Raw genomic sequence first — 20,983 nt, forward strand, 5'->3', positions numbered from 1 at the left:
AGGGGGCTGGACTCTATGACCTTTCAGGGTTCCTTCCAGTTCTAGGAGATAGATATATCTCCATATATTAACTAAATCATCCCAACCAAGGCTTTGTCAAGCCAGGCCTTAAAAAACCTCTAAGGATGGAGATTCCCCCACCTCCCTAGGTAACCCATTCCAGTGCTTCACCACCCTCCTAGTGAAATAGTGTTTCCTAATATCCAACCTAGATCTCCCCCACTACAACTTGAGACCATTGCTCCTTGTTCTGTCATCTGCCACCACTGAGAATAGCCGAGCTCCATCCTCTTTGGAACTCCACCTAGGTCCATTCCAGCCATTTCTGCTTCCCAGGTGTCTCCTTCCCCACTGTGTACATGAGATTCTGGTTACTTTCCTTGACATGTTCTAACTGCTTTTTTTCCAAGTTGATCTTAATTTAGTTATTTCCTGCCCAGGTCTCTAATGCCACTAGGACCCTTGGGATTATTTCCATGTCTTGTCTGATGTTTGCAACTCCTTCCAATTTGGTATCATGTAAAGATTTCATTTGTGTGCTGGTCACCTCCTCTTTCAGATCATGGACTGAGATGTTAACTAAAACAGGACCTCTCACCAGTTCCTGTAAAACCTGTGAGACACCTCCGTATAACTGGTTACATGACCATTTCTGATTACTCTTTGTGAAAATACCCCAGTGATGGGAACCATAATAAGAACATAGAAAGGTTAGACTGACTGGTCTTCCAGCCGGTTTTCAATCCAATATGAATTAACTTTTCAAAGAAAATTTTGTGAGTCACAGAATCAAATGTTTGACTAAAATTCAAATATATTTCACATTTCTGATTTATTGCAGTCACTTTAACCACTAATTTGCTGTTCTGCCAGTTGTGTTTGTACAGCAAATTTTATTCTTTTCACAGAAAATCTCCTAATACATCTCATCTTTTCTACATTTGCCTTACAGACCATCAGTGCCTCAGGTTACGGTTAATTATAGACAACCGATTTGTGTCTTGTGCAACGCCAGACACATTCTCTGTGCCTAACATATTCCTCATAACAATTAACCCATGCTCGTTATTGCTCATGGCTCTGTTCCTTGTGACTGATCAGTGATTTTTTTTTCTCTTATGTTTTACTGTTTTTACTAGGGCTATGAGATACAGACCTGAACTGCCAAGATCACTCTCCTTACCACATTTGAAAATCAGTACCACATTTAAAGAGAATTCTGTGCTACATCTTTCTACAAAACAATAGGTTGAGTAGCTTCTATCTCACCACAATTAAATGGTAAGGAACAGACATCAACAACTCTTGGTGCTGATTTTAATGTTTGTGCATTAAGGACCATATAGTAGACAGGAACTCTAAACTGTAAAATCAACGAGGCAAAGCCTTTCCTTTATAGCTGTCTGTAAACTGCTCAGCACCTGCTGACATTATGCAAATAATAAATAATAGTAATACATTCTAAGAAAGCCAGCATTCACAGCCTGAGTGTGTGTCATACAAATGGCACAGTTACAGCTCATTCATCTCCCGGGTCACCTTTCAAACCCTCCTTTTCTCTGGCTTTGCCTTGTGTGGTGTTTCCCAGCACCCAATTTCATCACCCAATGTCCCAACAGGTAAAGGACTTGTTAAGAATTACCCATGCATTGGCAGGAAACAGAATGGAAACGCTTGTGTCCTCACCCACAAGACTTTTGCTTCCATTTGCTGTGGTTGGACTTAAATCTGGAAGAATGAACATCTTAGCATGTGCTTCAAGCTAATCTTTCTGCTGCCCAATGACTGCCAGAACTTGGTCCCATCCCTCGTGTCCAGCAGGGTCATTGATAAATAGCCCACCAAGACCTGCACCTCCAGCAAGTGGTGCATACATGTGGTATTTCTCTACGTGGAAAGGGTGAACTTTGGTAGCTAAATTCAGCAAGTCCCCTTCAAACTCTTCCATGAAATAGGCGGGACTGGGTGCTTCCTTCCCCACTGGAATACCAGCATCCATTCATGATGAGCGAGCCAATCATACATTAACAACATTGTGTTATTGGAGGAATCTCTTTGTTAGTTGTGGCTGGTGGTTTTTGTATGGTGTATTTTGTGCGTTTGGGTTTGTTGCCCGTCTCAAACTGCCTGTCCCTTGAGGGCATTAGCTTTTTAAATGTAAGACTTCAACTATACCCAGTAGGGAGGTTAGTGATGCCTGTCATGGGTCCATCCTTGCCAGGATCCCCCAGAATTTCTTTCACCAACTGTCCTTTTCTGAAGGTGCTGGTGTTATGTTTGCCGCCAGGGGATCCAGCCATAGAAATGGAATCACTTCCCTTTAAAGTGTGCAATTTCTACTCCAAGTGCATTGTGCGCAGACCGCAAACATAAAGGCCTCGATTGCAAATTCTCCATGGACTTCAACGGGAGCAGGATTGGCTCTGCGAAGCATTCTCTGTGGCCTGTTTCTTTGGCCCTGCTGCCTGAGAGGGAAAACATTTTAGACAGAGCTCTTCTGAAATAAAATTGTCCCAGGAAGGCGTGAACACAATTTCCAAATGGATCCCCAGCCCCCTACGGGCTGTGTTACAAACTGGCGGACCTACACGGCATCCTAGACTAGGACTCTGCCTCAATTAATTAATTGATGTTTACAAGTACCTGCGAATCTAGAGACCACGTAAATGCTGCATGATGCTTATCACTGTTACCTAGTTGGCTTGTAAAATGGTTTATGGCATGTTCTACCCAGTCTACACAACTGAGACCCAATCCTGACTGAAGTCAACAGAAAGGTTCCCATTGATTGGATCGGGTCCTTAGAGAGACAGGGAAACACGGGGAGGTCCAGACGTACTGATACCTGTCTGGGAAGCATTCTGGTTCAGAATGGCTCTGGCTAATGCTCGACACCTGGGGCGCTGCCGGGGCCCTTAACTCGTGTATGGATGTGGGCTCTCGTGTGGATCCTTGGCCTGCTCTGAGATACGTTGCCTCTGTTACCGATATTCAGTGCATGCGGGCTGGCTCTGCCGGGGGTGGATTCTCTCGTGGGCGGTGAGATGCGCCCACTGGCTGTAGCTCTCCCCACACTCGGCGCATATGTAGAGGCTCCCGGCTTTGTGGCTCCGCTGGTGGCTCACCAGGTGGTTCCTTTGCTTGAAGCTCTCCCCACACTCGCTGCAGGTGTGGGAGGTCTCCCCGCTGTGGGTTCGCTGGTGCACCTTCAGGCTGTACTTCTGGGTGTAGCTGTTCCCGCACTCCCCGCAGGTGTAGGGGGTCTCCCCGCTGTGCGTCCGCTGGTGCTTGTTGAGGTTCTTCCTCTCGGTGAAGCTCCTCCCGCACAGGGGGCAGTGGAAGGGCCGCTCCCCGGTGTGCAGGCGCTGGTGGACGCGGAGCCCCTGCTTGGCACTGAAGCGCTTCTGGCACTGGGCGCACTGGTAGGGCCGCTCCTGGGTATGGGTGCGCTGGTGGGTGGCCAGGAAGCGCTGCTCCCGGAAGCACTTCCCGCACTCGGGGCATCGGTGCGGCTTCTCCTCCAGGTGGCTCCGCTCGTGCGACACCAGGTTGCCCTTCTGCCGGAAGCTCTTCCCGCACTCGCTGCAGGTGAAGGGCTTCTCCCCCGTGTGGATGCTCTCGTGTTTCTTCAGCGCCTGCTTCTCCACAAAGCTGCGGCCGCACTGGGCGCAGGTGTGCGGCTTTTCGCCGGTGTGCACCGACTGGTGCTGCAGGAGGCTGTGCCGCCACCGGAAGCTCTTCTCGCACGCGGTGCAGGCGTGCAGCTTGCCGCCCGTGTGGATCTGCTGGTGCTTGATCAGGCTGGTGCTCCAGGTGAAGCTTTTCCCGCAGTGAGCGCATTTGTGCGGCCTCTCGCCTGTGTGGATTCGCTGGTGCTCTCGGAGGATCTTCTCCTGCCCAAAGCCTTTCCCACACTCGGTGCATTTATAGGGTTTCTCATTCCCACAGAGAACCTGGGCAGCTTGGAACATGGTGTTGCCATTCGTGTGCCCACATACAGGGCTGGCTGAACGATGGGTCATTGCAAACGGCCTGGGCTGTGAATTCAGCCCTTTCTTCTGTGCCTGAACAACTCTGCAATGTGCATGTATTCACCAGAGGGGCTGTGCAAATAAATCTCAGTCTATGGGTTGTCCACAAGTTATTTACTATTCATTATTCATGGGGGTTTGACGGATAACCTAGGTCACATGGGATTGTTTCTGCTCCCTGACTGGATGGCTGAAACGTTTAAAATAAAAAAATAATGAATAATAAATAATGAAAAATATATTTCCCAGGATGAAGTTTTGGACAGGTGATCACTGGAGTTAAAATTCATGAAACTTTGGCGATGCGCAGACATTTTCACAAATCCCTGATGGCTATTCAAATATGGTGAATAGCAAATAACGTGACTGCAGGAATAACATGGAACCAAATTAATAGCTTCCAGTCTCCAAAATATGTTTCATATCATTCAACCAGCTCTGTTAATTCTGTGAACTCTCCAGAAGTTTTTTCCCCAAACTGATATGTTTTTTTCTGTGGTGTCTGTGATTATTGTATGTGTACCAGATATGTGTGCACGGCACTGGGAATCTTAACAATGCTGCTGAGTTTGTTGAAACTTCTTTCACCGGTAGTGAATGTTTCTGGTTTGTTTTCTGCTGGCTTCCTCTTCTTTCTCAGTTTCCTCCAGCTCTTTCAGCTTCTCTCATTAGCACTGCTCCAGAAAACATCTCTTTGTATCTTTCTCTCAGAAACTCCTGTTCCTCCAGTTGCTTTATATTTTTATGGTGTTTCTCTTCTCTAGTTTCCACTTGTGGACCTTTTAGCCACTGTAATGAAAATGGAAAAAGCAAATTATTTTGTTGCTAGTAATGGTGCTATTGTCAAATGGAAAAATAATCCAGAAAACTTTTATTCACAATGAGGACTCCAAAATGTTCTATTCTTCACTGTTGTTGCTACGTTGACAGTCTGCCTCTCGCGTGTAATGTTTGAGAGTCTGCGGTAATTTGGACCAATGGGTATAGAGATTTCCCTTGTGTCATATTTCAGACACCTCTCATTGTCACCTCTTCAATTAACCGACCATACTTCTTAAAGCAAAAGCAATGGCTTCCTACAGTGTACAAACGTGTTTATAGCTTGGAACACACATGCTCATGGTAAGCTCACTTTTAGCCCCATTCCATGCTGTGGCATTAAAAGCCACGGCAGAGCCCAAAGAGCATCACACTACGATTAGGTTAAAATTTCTTGTCTCGTATTTCCCAAGACCAGGAGACCCTGACATCCCTGATCGCTCCCTCAAACGCCCGCTGCGTTTTGGAGAACACAAATGCCAGACACTGCTGACACCAGCAGCTAGGGTTGCTAACCCTCCCCGATTGGCTGGGAGTTTCCTGGAATCGGCCTCAATCTCCCGGCGGCTATTGAAAGCCATCTGGGAAATGTTAATAGGCCAACAGTCCGGTGGGGGGCGCAGCAGGGCTAAAGGCAGGCTCCCTACCTGCCCTGGCCCCGTGCGGCTCCCAAAAGTGGCTGGCATGTCCAGCTCCTAGGCGCAGGGGTGGCCAGGGGGTCTCTGCGCGGTGTCCCTGCCCCGAGTGCCGACTCTGCAGCTCCCATTGGCCAGGAACTGTGGCCAATGGGAGCTGCGGCAGCAATGCCTGCAGGCAGGGGCAGTGCGCAGAGCCACCTGGTTGCCTTTGAGCCAGATATGCCGGCCACTTCCGGGAGCTGCCCTAGGTAAGCACCGCCCAGCTGGAGCCTGCACCCCAACCCCCTCCTGCACCCCAACCCCTGGCGGCCCCAGCCCTGAATCCCCTCCCACACCCAAACTCCCTCCAGAGCCCATACCCCCTCCTGCACCCCAACCCCCTGCCCCAGCCCTGAGCTCCCTCCTGCATCCAAACTCCCTCCAGAGCCCATACCCCCTCCTGCACCCCAACCCCCTGCCCCAGCCCTGAGCTCCCTCCTGCATCCAAACTCCTCCAGAGCCCATACCTCCTCCTGCACTCCAACCCCCTGCCCCAACCCTGAGCTCCCTCCTGCATCCAAACTCCCTCCTGAGCCCATACCCCCTCCTGCACCCCAACCCCCTGCCCCAGCCCTGAATCCCCTCCCACACCCAAACTCCCTCCAGAGCCCATACCCCCTCCTGCACCCCAACCCCCTGCCCCAGCCCTGAGCTCCCTCCTGCATCCAAACTCCCTTCAGAGCCCATACCCCCTCCTGCACCCCAACCTCCTGCCTCAACCCTGAGCTCCCTCCTACATTCAAACTCCCTCCTGAAGCCCACACCACCTCCTGCACTCCAACCTCCTGCCTCAACCCTGAGCCCCACCGACACTCCAGACCCCTCAACCCCATCTCCCAGCCCAGAGCCCACACCCCAACCCCCTGCCCCAGCCCGGAGCCCCTCCAACACTCCAAACCCCTCAACCCCATCTCCCAGCCCAGAGCCCACACCCCAACCCCCTGCCCCAGCCCGGAGCCCCTCCGACACTCCAAACCCCTCAATCCCATCTCCCAGCCCAGAGCCCACACCCCAACCCCCTGCCCCAGCCCGGAGCCCCTCCGACACTCCAAACCCCTCAACCCCATCTCCCAGCCCAGAGCCCACACCCCAACCCCCTGCCCCAGCCTGGTGAAAGTGAGTGAGGGTGGGGGAGAGCGAGCGATGGAGGGAGGGGGGATGGAGTGAGCGGGGGGTGGGGCCTCAGAGAAGGGGCAGGGCAGGGGCATGGCCTCAGGGAAAGGGCGGGGCAGGGGCAGGGGCAGGCAAGGGTGTTTGGGATTGTGCGATTAGACAGTTGGCCCCTTGTGCTGTATAGAAATATTTGTCAGTGATGTTTCCATTGCCTGGAGTAGCAAACAATCTATATCGGCAGCAAAATTCGTGTGCTCAAGTGTGTGGGATAAAAGCCAGCTGCTTACATACACATTGCTTGTGACAGGCGCTCGCCTGACAACTCCAGAGACTGGAACCCTGGGTTCATCCAGTGACGGGTACAGCAGCAAGATCAGCTTCCCACAGGGGCCACCCCACGTGCCTTAACTATGAACTGCAGGGAACCTGCCTGCTGCAGGGGACTCTCCATCATCTATTCCAGTGGTTCTCCACCAGGGGGACGCGTACCCCGGGGGACGCAGAGATCTTCCAGGGGGTACGTCAGCTCATCTAGACATTTGCCTGGTTTTACAGCACTAGTGAAGTCAGTACAAACTAAAACTTCATACAGACAAAGACTTATTTATACTGCTTGGTATATTCTACACTGAAATGTAAGTACAATATTTATAGTCCAATTGATTTATTTTATAATTGCATGGTAAAAATGAGAAAGTCAGCAATGTGTCAGTAACTGAGGCTGTGACACTTCCATATTTGTATGTCTGATTTTGTGAGCAAGTCGTTTTCAAGTGAGGTGAAACGTGGGGGTACGCCAGACAAATCAGACTCCTGCAAGGGGGACAGTCCTGTGGAAAGTTTCAGAGCCACTGTTCCGCCTACAGTGGCTCCGCTGCGATGGGCCAGGTGTGATGGTAGGCTTGGGGAGGAGAACTCCACCCCCATCCTTTGGGAACTGCACTGAGATCCCCAGAACCCATAACAGCGAGGCCAGCAAACCGCCCCAGATGGCAGCAACTTTCAGTCACCACCACCTTGGTCTGGATTTAACTAGCAACTTAGAGCTAGAACATGTCTACAGCCCATTACCCATCCCTGCGCCTCCCGGTCCCCTGCAGAAAGCTCTCCTGGAATGCAGCTGTTAAAGGCAGGTTACACATGGAAGAGATTTTAGCTCAGTTCCCCAGACAGAGCCCGTCATTCAGTCCTGTGTCATTATGGTCCAGGTGCAAACACAAGAAAGTCAGTGTCCTACCTGAGCTGAAATCCCACCAGGTGTTTTCCTGTCCGGTTCCCTGATGAAGCTATAACTGCTGTGAGTTCCCAGATCTCTCTTCTCTGTCAGGGTTAGGAGATCCTGTTTCCTCTCCTGCCTCTTGCAGTGTCTGACTGTCCTAAGGGCTACAGTGAGTGCAAGGGTAGAACAAAGGGACCGAGAGGGAGGGCTGTTGGGGGCTGGGGGAGGGGAAGGCTGGGAGATAAGGGAAGGTAGATCTATGGAAGGGATATTCCCAGAGTGAGCTCATTCAGACCATCCTTAGCACGGTGCCAGATGCTCTGAGCTCCATCCCTGGCTACGCATTCAGGACTGGCTTGCACTGCACCACTTCCTGGGAGGAATTGCTGTCGCGTGCAATTGCTGTAGTTTCCTGTTCTTTCTCTTGATCGCTGATGTAAAAAATAAACTACATTTCCCAGCAGCCCTGTGGGTGGTAACTAGGTGCGGAGATCTTGGGCAGCTGCTGCAGCCCACATCAGCTTCTGGTCCATGCCAAGTGCCCGCTCAGGGATGAGCCGGATGCTCCGGGTACCAGCCTGTGGCTTAGTTCAGCACACGTCACATGAGGGGCACAACTATAAAGGCCATGCAGAGATCAGAGATCAGTTTAACATAGGAGCTGAGTATCAGAACTATTTCAGAGACGGGGCTGCCTGCTTCAGATCTAGTGTTGTTTCAGAAATGTTGAAACAACCTTATCAAAGCACTTTGTTTCCACTGTATTCAAATATCATATCATAATGTAATATAATGAATAATATAGTTTATATGATTGAAACAAAGAACTTTGAGCTAATCAAAACAAAACGTTTGGATAAAGTGTAATTGAAATTTTTGATTAAATCAATATGTTCATTTAATTGAATCAACATTTTCCAACTGACAGTTGTCCAGCTGGAAAATTTCAGACCAGTTCTAGTTGGTATGTTGCTTTCCCCCATTATTCAGTACGTGTTGATGGCTTTTTTCCCTTGCGTGACTTGCCTTGTGTGTTTTGATTTCATTTTGGATTGAAGATTTTCCCACACTCAGAGCTCTTGAATGGTTTCTCTTCCATTTGGATAATCCACAGAGTGAGGAGTATGATTGTGTCTTTAGTTCTTCAGTATATTTACGTTGTTGTTCTCTGGTCTGGTCTCTCTGCCCAGAATTAGGAAGCTTTTGGTTCTTTGTCCTGGATTCTTCTGTCATGTTAGAGTTTGCTGAACTTGATTTATCTGGTTTGATATTTGGTGTGATTCCTCTTATTTTTCACTTTGCATAAGCTCTTCAACTACACAGGTCTGCGAACCTCTCTCTCGTATCTATTTCAGACAGTATCTTCTTTCAGTTGTTCTCTCAAGTTTTATGCTGATTTTTGTTTTGTTTTCCATTCAACACGGCATCATCTGCTGTACTAAAAAGAAAAGATCATTAGTAAGAAACAAGCTGTCTCTCGCCGAACAAATAATTGGATTAATAATAGGTCCCTAAGAGTCCATTCTGCCTGAATTAGTTAGTATCAACCCGTGCAGTATGGTGAATAGGTTATGATTCAGCATTAATGCACAACAAGGTGGATTTTATTGGTTTTTTAATACAGTACTTGCCTCAGGTACATGGCGTTTGAATGCCTCTAACCAACTGTGATGTGTATTAACAGGCCAATACAGCAACCCTCATGGAGTGGCAGCTACTACAAACATTGTTAATTAAAAAAAAAAATCTATTTACATATGACACTTTTTCTCGACTGTTTTTGAGCTTGTGAACTCTGACCCTGCTGTTTTTCCAGCTTTGTTGAATCAGGAGTTTTCTGTGCTCTTGATTTTACCTTTCTAACAGAGGAACTATTCTGAAAACAACTGTCTCGGAGATGCTGCTGAAGCACAGACTCTGAAGTAGTTTTCCCCATCCCAGCCCACCAGACTAACCTCATAAATAACCCCAGTTCAGCCACTGGTTTCGCTGTAATGATGCTGGCCCCTAAGCATGTAGAGGGAGATACAAGAATTTACACTGTTTAAACTAATGAGGATTTTACCCCTATTTTGAAACAAAGTCCAATGGGCCCAATCCCATGATTAAAGTTCCTCTGGCTTGGAGCGAAAGGGACAAGGAGTGAAAGGGACAAGGATTGCCCTAGGTTCAGGGGCTGGGATTCAGACACATGCTGCCTGCCCAGCAAACGAGCCAGAACTCCACTCCCAGGCACATTGGTGTAAACCTGGAGTCACTCTGGTGCCGTGAGTGGGGTTACTCTGGATTTACATGGCTATCACAGAGAGCAGAGCTGGGCCCAGTGTGCCCAATTCCCACAGCTGCAAAATCTGGTGCAGCCCCACGTGTGACACTGGTGACCGATCGTCACTGATTCCAAGTCAGGGAACCCCCGAGCAGGGGGAGCATGGGTGGGATAGGCAGGAACTGGAGAGGAACCAGGGGTGCTTGGGGAGCCAATAGGGAGGAGGTACTGAGGGGAGCCAGGGGCTGCTGAGGTGGGGGGAGCGTGGAAGAGGGATTTGCGGTGATTTTACTGAGCAGTTGTGGGCCAGCAAGGGGCAGTGTGACTGTGAGGAGTTAGAAGGGGCGTCTGGGGACCCCGGCAGGAGCGTGGAGTGTTGGAGCTGGTTGGCATCAGACCCCTCCGGCCGTTAGAGTCATATGGGCTCGCAGCACAGGCCTGGTTAGACGTGCCCCCAGGCACTGCCAGGGAGCCGGGCTGGTGTCAGAGCAATCCCAGGGGGTGATGGTTACAGATTGTGGGTGGAGGAGAGATGAGCTTGGAGGTTTTCAGGCAATGGCAGAGCCTGGCAGGGGCGGTGTGGGTTGGGAGGGAGAGGCTGGCGGGTTGTTAGGGGGCAGTGGGAACCAGGCGTTTGTTGAGGGAATGGGGGACCTGGGGCAGCCTCTTTCATTCTGCCCCAGCCCCATTTTCTCCCCCTTCTCCAGCCCTCTTCTCTTCCCTCCCTTGATCCCCAGGTCCCCCCTGCTTATCACCTTCCACTACCATTGCTACACCTCCTCCCCAAGGGCCAGAGAGTGGGGCGGCAGAGAGCGCCGAGAGGCAACAAGACCACTTGGCTGCCTCAAATCCAGTGCCAGGGGCCCCAGGAGCAGGAACTGCAGCTGCTGTCCACGGCCCGGCTGAGTGTGCGAGGGTCCTGCCAGGCTGCGGCTGACGTGACGCGGTGCCCAGCGCACGAGTGTCACAGAAAGGGCCTGGCACTTGGCAGCCCCGGGTTCCAGTCTCACTCACACCAGTACTTCAGTGTCAGCCCCTCAGTGCAGTTAATCCAGAGCAAGGGCCCCTCTGAGTGGAAAACTCAGGGCAGCAGTTTCCCTCCAAAACAAAGAGGCATTGCTGCAGTTAGACAGGATGGGAAACCCCAAGTCTGAGGGAGTTTTATATTTATATTTGAAAATTAGATAGACAACAGAGGCAATTTTATATAAATACTTAATAATTAGAGAGAAGAGGCAAAGCATGAGTGGATTTTATACCAACGTTTGAGAATTGGGGAGAAAATGGGAAAAAATTGAGGCTTTTAAAATCAGTATTTGATATTTAGTGACAAGGGGCAATATCTGAGGGCTGTTTTAAATCATTCTTCAATAACTGAAAGAGAGGGAACATTTAAGGGGGGGTTATGTCAATATTTGAAAATTGGATGAAAAGTGGCATAATCTGAGGAGATTTTAATCACTGTTCAAAAATCTGATGGAAACTGGTGCAGGGTGAGAAGATTTTATATCAATATTAAATAATTCGAAAGAGCAAATGGGAAATCTAAGGGTATTCAATAAGATTATTAAGAGAAGTAGCAACATCTGAAGTGACTTTATAGTAGTATAGAATTAAAAGGGCCAAAATCTGAGGAAATTTTCTATCAGCATTTGAAAATTGGATAATGGCAAAAATCTAAAATACCATTTATATTGATACTTGATAATGATAGCTAAACAGATCAAAATCTGAGGAGATTTTATGTCCATATTTGATAAATTCAAACATTTGGGGTGATTTTGTAGCAGTGTTTGATTATCAAAGAAGAAAGGGTGGAAATTTGAGGGGATTTTATATTCATATTTGAGAAATACATCCTTGGTAACTACACACGTGAGGTCATACAGCCAGGAACGGGGAATGCAGGTGCGAAGGGGTACACATGGCCCACGCTGGCTGGAGAGTGTTAAGGAGCTGCGTGGGCCCATTCAGCCCTGCAATAGGTGTTGGACAGCAGCGGGAGAGCCCAGCTCAGCTGTGAACTGGCTGGGAGGAAGAGCAGACCTCCAGCTCTCACTCTGTGAGCCAGAGAAGTCTGGCTAGGGCCAGGTATTGACTAGGCAGCGTGCCTGCCAGAGCCTCCCCGAGGAAAAGTAGGCCTGACGGGATGATTGTTTGGTTTGCTACCAGTGACTTGGCTGAGTGTTGCTGAGGAACACCATTGCCGGTGGTGCCCTGCTGGAAAGGGGTGACCGCTAACTCAACCCCTTTTGTCTTTTGCACCTGACTGGGGATACAGCCGTGGCTGGTAGTGAGCCCAGGAATGCCCTGGTCACAGCAAGCCATACCAGAGTGCGGGCTGTACCCTGGGAAGCAGTGACGCTGAAAAAACATGGGGGTCAGCTGGGCAAACAACTAACCATCAGCTCCCGGTGCGGCAAACAAAAGGGTTGTGTGATCCTTCGATAAACAGGGGAGCAGTGAGTAGAAATAGAGAGGTAATTTTTACCTCTGCGCACAGCATCGGTGAGACCGGTACTGGAATACTATGTCCAATTTTGGTACTGACATTTTAAAAAGGATGTTCAAAAATTGGAGATGGTGCAGAAAAGAACCACAAAAATGGTTCTCAGGGGCTGTAGAAAATGCCTTCTCACAAGAGTGTTAAGGAGCTCAGTCTGTTTAATTTATCACAAAGAAGCTAGAGAGCAGACTTGGTTACAGCATGGAAGTACCTTCCTGGGGAGAAAATACCAGGTACTAGTGGGCTCTTTAATCCAGCAGAGAAAGTCGTCACAAGAACTAATGGCTGGAAGCGGAAGCCAGACAAATTCAAATGAGAAATGAGACACGAATTTTTAACACTAGAACAAATTACCCAGAGAAGTGGTGGATTTCACTATTCTTTGATACTTCAAATCAGGATGGTCTGTCTTCCTTGAAAACATCCTTGGGCTCAGTACAGGAGTAACTGGGTGAAATTCTCTCGCCTACGGTATACAGGGGATCAGACTAGATGGTTGAATGGTCCCTATTGCCCTTAAAACTGATTTATCTTTTCTCTGATCCTGGGATTGTTCTACAATAGATACAGCTCAATGAGCCCTTTAATAGCCCTTGAGTTTAAATGACTCACCTCAAATTATTGTTCACCCTGTTCTTTGCTGGGACAGTTAAAAATTCATCCCTTTGTTTCTATTTCCCTTCCCAGGCTCGAATGAGATTTCCAGTCTCAGAAAGGAAAAAATATGTTAACATATTAGGGCCCTGATCCTTCAAACACTTACACAAGTGCTTGGCTTTAACCCGGTGAATCGTCCCCTGACTTCAAAGGGACGGCTCATGTGCTAAAGGTTAAACATGAGCATGTTCCCAGGATCAGGGCCTAGAATGGCAGGAGAAGCCACGTCATGTCACAGCTGTGTCCATCATAGACCATGTCTCACCAGAAGCCCAGAAACCCTCTCACTCGCTTCACTCCTGGATGACAAGAATTCTCTGAATGGATCTCGACCGGTGCAGCACTGATCCATGTTCCAGTGGGATGAACTAAGCACATCATACGTTGGTCTCTGCAGAATCTCATGTTAGCAATTTTCGTTCATTCCCCTTGTTTTTCCATAAAACAGACACCACAAGGAATTGAATTCAGTATCTTTGGGGAAAAAACATAAGGCAGAACTTTATCCATGGGGAACAGACAGTGTTTTTAAAAGGATGGGCTGGAAAGTCATGCAAATGGAAACGTTCTGGGGCAAACCAAGAAACTCCTGAATAAACAAAAAAGGAAAACAGGCTGTTAATTGGAAAACTGATCAACAATTGTGTGTAAACCTGATGGTTATTCTGGACAAAAACAAAATGACCATCATGTAACTACATACAATGCAGCATGTAGCCATCTTATTTCATGATGCATTGTGCAGAAATACTTTAACAAAATGATACTCATTCTCTCTGCTAGCAATCCTGCAAGGGCATAGAGGACTCATTAGTGACACTCTATCCAGCTCCATGTATCTATTCTAACAGCACACTTCTTGCTACTCAGATTTCCACATAATGCACATGGTGTCTGTCCTCCAGAGAGTCATCTGTCCTACTAGGATTAGATTTATTGCTGAAATTGTCTAGTAATTATTACACCTAGAGAGTCCCTCTCCTGCGTGGATGATTCTCTGCTATGTACCATCCTATTGGCTTCACGATGAAGCTCTCCTATTCACTACTGTGTATATTATGATTTATTATTTGTATTACTGGAGTGCCTACAACCCTAGCTATGGACCAGGGCTCATTGTGGTAGGCCCTGTACAAACTCAGAACAAAAGTATATCATCTAAATGGGTAAAGTGTTGATTTTCCGGGTCTTTTCTTAGTCATCTGCTCCACGAAGCTGTACCATGCTCGTCCTACTGATGGTCTCTCCTCTGTGTGTTCTGAGACTGTCTCTGCGAAGCCCTCACCGGCACTCACTGCAGGTCAGCTGGCCCTCCCTGGCGTGGGCCCGCTCGTGAGTGGTGAGATGCGCCCACTGGCTGTAGCTTTTCCCGCACTCGGTGCATATGTAGAGGCTGCCTGCGGCGTGGGTCCTCTGGTGACTCACCAGGTGGTTGTTCTGCTTGAAGGTCTTCCCGCAGTCCCTGCAGCAGTAGGGCCTGTCCCCCGCATGGCTCTTCTCGTGCTTCAGCAGGTTGGGCTTCTTCCTGAAGAACCTGTCGCACTGGGTGCACCTGTAAAGCTTCTCCTCCCGGTGGGTGCGCAGGTGGCTGATGAGGTGGTTCTGCTGTTTGAAACCTTTCTCGCACTCGGGGCACTTGTAGGGCGTCTCACCGGTGTGCACCCGCTGGTGGGTTTTCAGGTTATGCTTGTGGCTGAAGCACGTGCCGCACTCGGTGCAGGCATACGGCGTCTCCCCCGTGTGCGTCTTCTGGTGCTTCCGCAGGCGCTGCTTCTCGCTGAAGCGCTTCCCGCACTCGGCGCACTGGTGGGGCGTCTGGCCGGTGTGGATCCACTGGTGCTTCCGGAGGTTGTTCTTCTGCCGGAAGCTCTTTCCGCACTCGGTGCACATGTGCGGTTTCTCTCCGGTGTGGATGCTCTGGTGGGCTTTGAGGATCTTCTTCTGCCGGAAGCACTTCTCGCACTCAGTGCACTTGTATGGCCTGTCGTCTGGGTCAGGGCTCTGCGGGGCTTTGAGCATCTTCCTTCCCCGCCAGCTTATGGTACAGGAAAGGTATTTCTAGTATTAGTATTTAACACTGATACTTAACCTGGTCAGGGCCCCACTGTGCTAGGAGTTGTACAGACACATAGGATTTCTGTCTAGTGGGGGCTGCATTAGGAAGATTCTGCTCTGGGAGTCTCTCCCCACATCACATAGTCTCCATAGTCTAATATCGGCAAGTGTGCTGGGTCTTCTTTCACCAGGAGTGGATTTCTCTCCTAGGTTCCTCTTTGCTTTCAGATTTCACCAGGTCCTGCCGCTTGGCCCATTATCACAGCCCTAAAAACCATCCTCATCATGTCTTTCTGAAGCTGTTCCCTGCAGTTCAATGTATTCTGTATGATGCTGCTCCTGTTTGTTCGTGGATTCTTCAGGTACTAGAGAAGAAAGAAATTCTGGAGGTTACTGTGATGGCAATACACTTGTCCCAACATGAAGCATATATATTCATAAGCCTGAAAACATGAGACCTTCCGCTGCTGAAATGGGGGAGAATGAAATCGGAATAATTTGAGCCTAGTTTGGCAATTGTTGCTTGCCCAGAATGAAAGTCAATTGGGGGATGGGGGGTGGAGCACACTGGGAATGCAAGCTTGAACTTCTTACATCATATATAGTATTAGCAGTTACACACCATCAACTGAGACCCCAATGCGGGTCTGACCCCACCACAAAGCAGTCTCGGGTGTCAGTGGAGCCCCTCTTTCAGCCTGGGGAGATGTAGCTGCTCTTCGGGTTATTTTCTTTTTTACAACAAAGGGGGGAATTAAGGCCAGAGTTTTATTCGAAATCATTTCACCATAAGGTGAACTATAGACTTAATTCTCCACCGGGGCTTTTTCTTGAATAACAGCTTACATCTATCTCCCTGGCAGCAACAGGGGCAGAAAATGTTGTTCCTCTTGCTAGAAGAATTGAAGCTGTCATTAAATTGGAGTGTTTGCGGCCCAAGCCCCTCAGCAATACAATAAAACAGAATAATTGTCAGACAGACACCAAAGGCCAGCGCCGTTGGTGCCAGCCAGCTCCCTTTGCTGGGCAGAGATGTTCAGCAGGAATGTCTCTGGCCCTTGCAAAAATTCTCGGCCTGGTTTTTCCAGTCACTTAGACCCATTTTACAGCAGCGAGGTCAGTGGAGCTGCTCCGTATTTGCACTGCGGGAAGTGAGAGGTGAATCAGACCCTCTGATTGCTAATCCTGGACCAAACTCACAGGGATGCTCAGAACCTGCACTGAATTCAGTGGGTGTTGTGGGTGCGCAGTGCCTCTCCAGAGCTGAAGCCTTAATAAACTCTGCTCTGAATTCCACGCTTGTAAAGCTAGAGTAACTCCATTGACATCAGCGGAGTTAGTCCAGATTGACATGGGTATAAACAAGAGCAGGACCTGACTCATCACTTTGTTTTACAGCTTCTAAGTTCTCTAAAACTAGCACGGGCCACGGTCTGGTCTCAGTGTGAATTGGGCTATTTCTTTTGAAAGCAAGGCAGGGGACTTACTCCAAGTTTGCCCGACATAACTGAGCCGCAGTCTGATCCTGACTAGTTATTAGTCATCACATGGGCAGCAAACGCTTAAACAAATTTCTCTTCGCTGCACTGATTTGCCATGCAGAGATTTTACGACATTTGGATGTGGTTAAGCTAGTGATGCTCGGTCCTGCTCCTAACAACAAGACTCCCATTGATTTGAATGAAAGCTGGATTAGCCCCAAGATCACTGTAAGACTCCTACCTGAGCAGAAACCTCTCCAGGCGTTTCCTTGCTTCCCCTTCCTCTGGCCAGACTGGGTTTCTCAGCAGAGAACTGGAAAATACCGAAGGCTCCAGACCACTCTCTGACAGGGTTCAGTTCTCTTAGCATTCCTCATGCCTGCTTGCTCTCTGCTCTCACTGCATCGCATCATGGCTGCACACTCAGCCTCACACCCCAGCTTGTGCTCAGCTCAGTAAAGCAACAGGGGAAGCAGCACAGCAAACAGAAACACAGCTGAGCTGGGGAGGGGGTGATTGGTCCCTGCTTGGAGAGCAAATAGATGCTGGATTTAGAGCATAATCTCCAGAGGCTTTGCTGGGGGGAAGGACGGGGCTCTGGTCTCCCTTGTTGCTGTGTTTAATTCGCCCAGCCTGCTCTGTTGTGAGAGCTGGGCTCTCGCAGGGTATTCCTGGGAGTTGTAGTCCTTTCTGGAAGGATTTGCTGGTGCAGAGGATGGTTGGGATTTCTGGTGTTGTTTCCTCGGCTCAGGCCGAGCGGAGTGTATCGCACTGGTATAACACAGACTGTAGCGTGCTGGTGTCGATGGAGTCTGAAATCCCCGGCCCAATGGCAGGTCCTGGCACCGTGCACTGACGAGGCTTCTTAAAATAAAGGATTACAAATTAAAACCCAGACAGTGCGGCTGCCTGTCTCACTGAGACGGATTCCAGCTGGTCAGGGCTGCAGCCTCCCTGCCCCTATAATTAGATTTGGCTGTCGGCACTCTGAAATGAACAGGCCAACTAGCAAGAGAATGGACGGGCGGCTTGTTGTTAGGCTGGTCTGATAAAAGTGAATATAATGTGCTTGGCCAAAACAGGCCGGTTCCTGCAGTGTGGTGAGCCAGTCACTGCTCCCGTGGCCCATCGGTAAGGGGAATGGAGAGGACACCGTGCTGCCTCCTGAGAGCCCAGAAAGTACAAACCCCCGTGTCACAAACCCCGAGTGTTCAAAATGCGCGAGCCAAGTCCTCCAAAGGATGCGATTGCCTTAAAAATCCTGGAAATTCACACCCACAAACGGCTGGTTCTTTTATTTGCTGCCGGGTTTGTGAGCCTTTAAGGGTGCGTCTACACCGTGAGGGGCAGCCCACGGCAGTGAATTGCAGACCCCAGGTCGACAGCTCGGACTCACAGGTCTGGCGCTACAGCAGCTCTGGAGCCTAGGGAAGGGGGAGGGCTTCAGAGCCCAAGCACCAGTTCGAATCTCGATGCAATTGATTTTAGAGCTGTAACGCGAGCCTGAGTCTGCCCAGGCGCTGAGATTTGCTGCCGCAGGCTGTGTGCACGTAGCCTCAGAGGCAGATGGGTCATGTGTCCAAGCTTCCCTGCAAAGCCATGAGCACTAGCTGAGATTCGCACGTTGACATGACTCCTGGAGCTGGGGCTTATAAGAAAAGCATCCAATACATGAGACTTGCAATAAAACCATGAGTGTTGGCTACACTGAAACCCAGAGTTGATTATACAATCCCTCCAGTTCTTCAGCACTGCCCTAGATCCACTGGAGTACGCAATCGGCCAGATCCTCAGCTGATGCATATGAGCAAAGTTTCATTGACTTCATAGGTTTACACCAACTGAGGACCTGGCCCAATGTCTCCATAGTGCAGGATTAGTATTCGTTACTACTGAACACCCTGCTTCTCTGAGCAGTACAGCTCCTAGGTTTCTCCTTCCCACTGAATATTTGTATTTTCAGTAAGCTTCTTCCATGCATGTATGTTTGTATTGTTCCAAACATTTGGTTAATTTTGTGACGCAGGCAAACCAGGGGCCATCTCTTGCCAGTACTGAAGGCAATAGCTAAAAACTAACCAATTTATAGCTGGAGACCAAGCCAATTCACCTGTATGTTATCTATTTTGATCAAAACTATTAGTCTTATAAGAATAAAAACAACAAGGAGTCCTTGTGGCACCTTACAGACTAACACATTTATTTGGGCATAAGCTTTTGTGGGCTAAAACCCACTTCATCGGATGCATGGAGTAGAAAATACAGTAGGAAGATATATATAATATATATATACACATGCAACCCTTCTGCCCCTCTGAGTTGGCAGCAACAAGGGCCGGGTTCTGTATCTAGGGGTTCCGTTTCAATAACGCAATGCAAAACCGGCTCGAGCCCCCACCCAGTGACCTGGGATAATTACATACCACCCCCCCGGGCGCCTCTAGGAGGCAATACTTCCCCTCTCGCAAGCATGGCGTCTGAGTGTAGCAAAAGCCTTTTAATAAAGGAGGGAAACAATGCGGCATTATGTTGGGGAAACACCACAAACAGGATTCATAACACAAACCATGAGCAAAAGACCCACCTCCAAGTAAGTTTGGCAGTGTCCTTTTCCCTCGGGGTCTTAAGTCCAATCACACCAAAGTCCAACAACCCCAAAGTCTCTGTCCCTGGTCAGTGCCGCCCCAGAGTTCAAAAGTTTATCTGCAGAGTTTTATCCCCCCAGCCTGGGCGGAAATGGGGGGGGCACAAAGGATGTTAAGGGGCACCTTACGTGGTCCGAGGCCGACTGCCCCACCTCTCCGTGGAGTTCTGCTGCAGTCTTTACCACAAATGGCTCCGCTCTACTAGCCGCGCCGCTCCTCCAGCTGTCCCCGCAAACTGCTCCGCTCTGCTCCCCGTTCCGTGGGCCGCTCCAACCGACCCACAAACTGCTCAGCTCTGCCAGCTGCTCCACTCCACCAGCCGTCCCATGAACCACTCCAGCTGCCCCCGCAAATGGCTCAGCTCCACTCTGCACCACTCGACTCGCTGTTCCATGGGCCGCTCCAACCGTCCCACAAACTGCTCGGCTCTGCCAGCTGCTTAGCACTATATCTTCAGGCTCCCCCAGTGGTTAACACAGCACTCAGTGATCTCAGCTCAGCAATTTTACTCTTTTAGTGATTTCAGCTTATGGTTAGGGAGCCCCAATGCTGGTGCACCATTGGCCCAAAGTGAATTCAGTTCAGCAACTGCTAGCTAGACTCTTAATGGAACCAAACTTAGCTATGCTATTCAACAGTGGAGCAAGGGAATAATGCAATTGGTGTGCCAGGCCCCCAAAAGGCACCCATACCATCAGGTACACATACCTGTCCCCAACCTCTCACAAATCACTGGGTTTTGTAACCCATGCCCTTTGTCTAGCAAGTGCTACTTAGTTACTGGTGAGTCCCTCTGTCATACAACAGTTTCACTGGCCTTGATTCACAGAATCAGGGTAACAAAACTTTATTCTTCCTGCCCCAATAACAGAGAAACTGGGGATCCGACACCAGCCAAAGTAACCACTTTGAGTTGCTGTTGTTTCATGCCAGGCGGGTGGGTGTGCCTATGCAAACAAGATCAGCCCCTGGAGTTCTTTTCCACTCGCCATAATTCACCACCAGATGTCAGCGTAGAGCTTATCCTGACTCTGCTTACATCCAGAGTACATGAAAAGATGGGGATTGCCTTACCAATACTTACCAAGACAATTCAATTAGAGTGGGCTATTATCAGCAGGAGGAAAATCACTTTTGTAGTGGTAATCAGGGTGAGGCTTCATCTGGAGTACTGTGTCCAGTTTTGGGCCCCACACTACAAGAAGGATGTGGAAAAATTGGAAAGAGTCCAGCGGAGGGCAACAAAAATGATTAGGGGGCTGGAACACATGACTGATGAGGAGAGGCTGAGGGAACTGGGATTGTTTAGTCTGCAGAAGAGAAGAATAAGGGGGGATTTGATAGTTGCTTTCAACTATCTGAAAGGGGGTTACAAAGAAGATGGATCTAGACTGTTCTCAATGGTAGCAGATGACAGAACAAGGAGTAATGGTCTCAAGTTGCAGTGGGGAAGGTCTAGGTTGGATATTAGCAAAAACTTTTTCACTAGGAGGGTGGTGAAGCACTGGAATGGG

The 20,983-nt window shown here is 49.1% G+C and overlaps 1 protein-coding gene across 1 annotated transcript; it reads right to left on the reverse strand.

The window, feature by feature from the left end:
• Positions 1–807: 807 nt before the first annotated feature.
• Positions 808–17,696, reverse strand: LOC101952561 (zinc finger protein 260-like). Its single transcript, XM_065582381.1, has 3 exons — positions 17,066–17,696; positions 14,574–15,708; positions 808–4,089 (listed from the first exon to the last, which is right to left on the reverse strand). The coding sequence occupies exons 2-3, from the start codon at positions 15,305–15,307 to the stop codon at positions 2,982–2,984; spliced, it is 1,842 nt and encodes a 613-aa protein (XP_065438453.1). The 5' UTR covers positions 15,308–15,708; positions 17,066–17,696; the 3' UTR covers positions 808–2,981.
• Positions 17,697–20,983: the final 3,287 nt, after the last annotated feature.

The sequence above is a fragment of the Chrysemys picta genome, chromosome 2 (assembly GCF_011386835.1).
Source record: "Chrysemys picta bellii isolate R12L10 chromosome 2, ASM1138683v2, whole genome shotgun sequence".
Classification (NCBI taxonomy): Eukaryota; Metazoa; Chordata; order Testudines; family Emydidae; genus Chrysemys; species Chrysemys picta.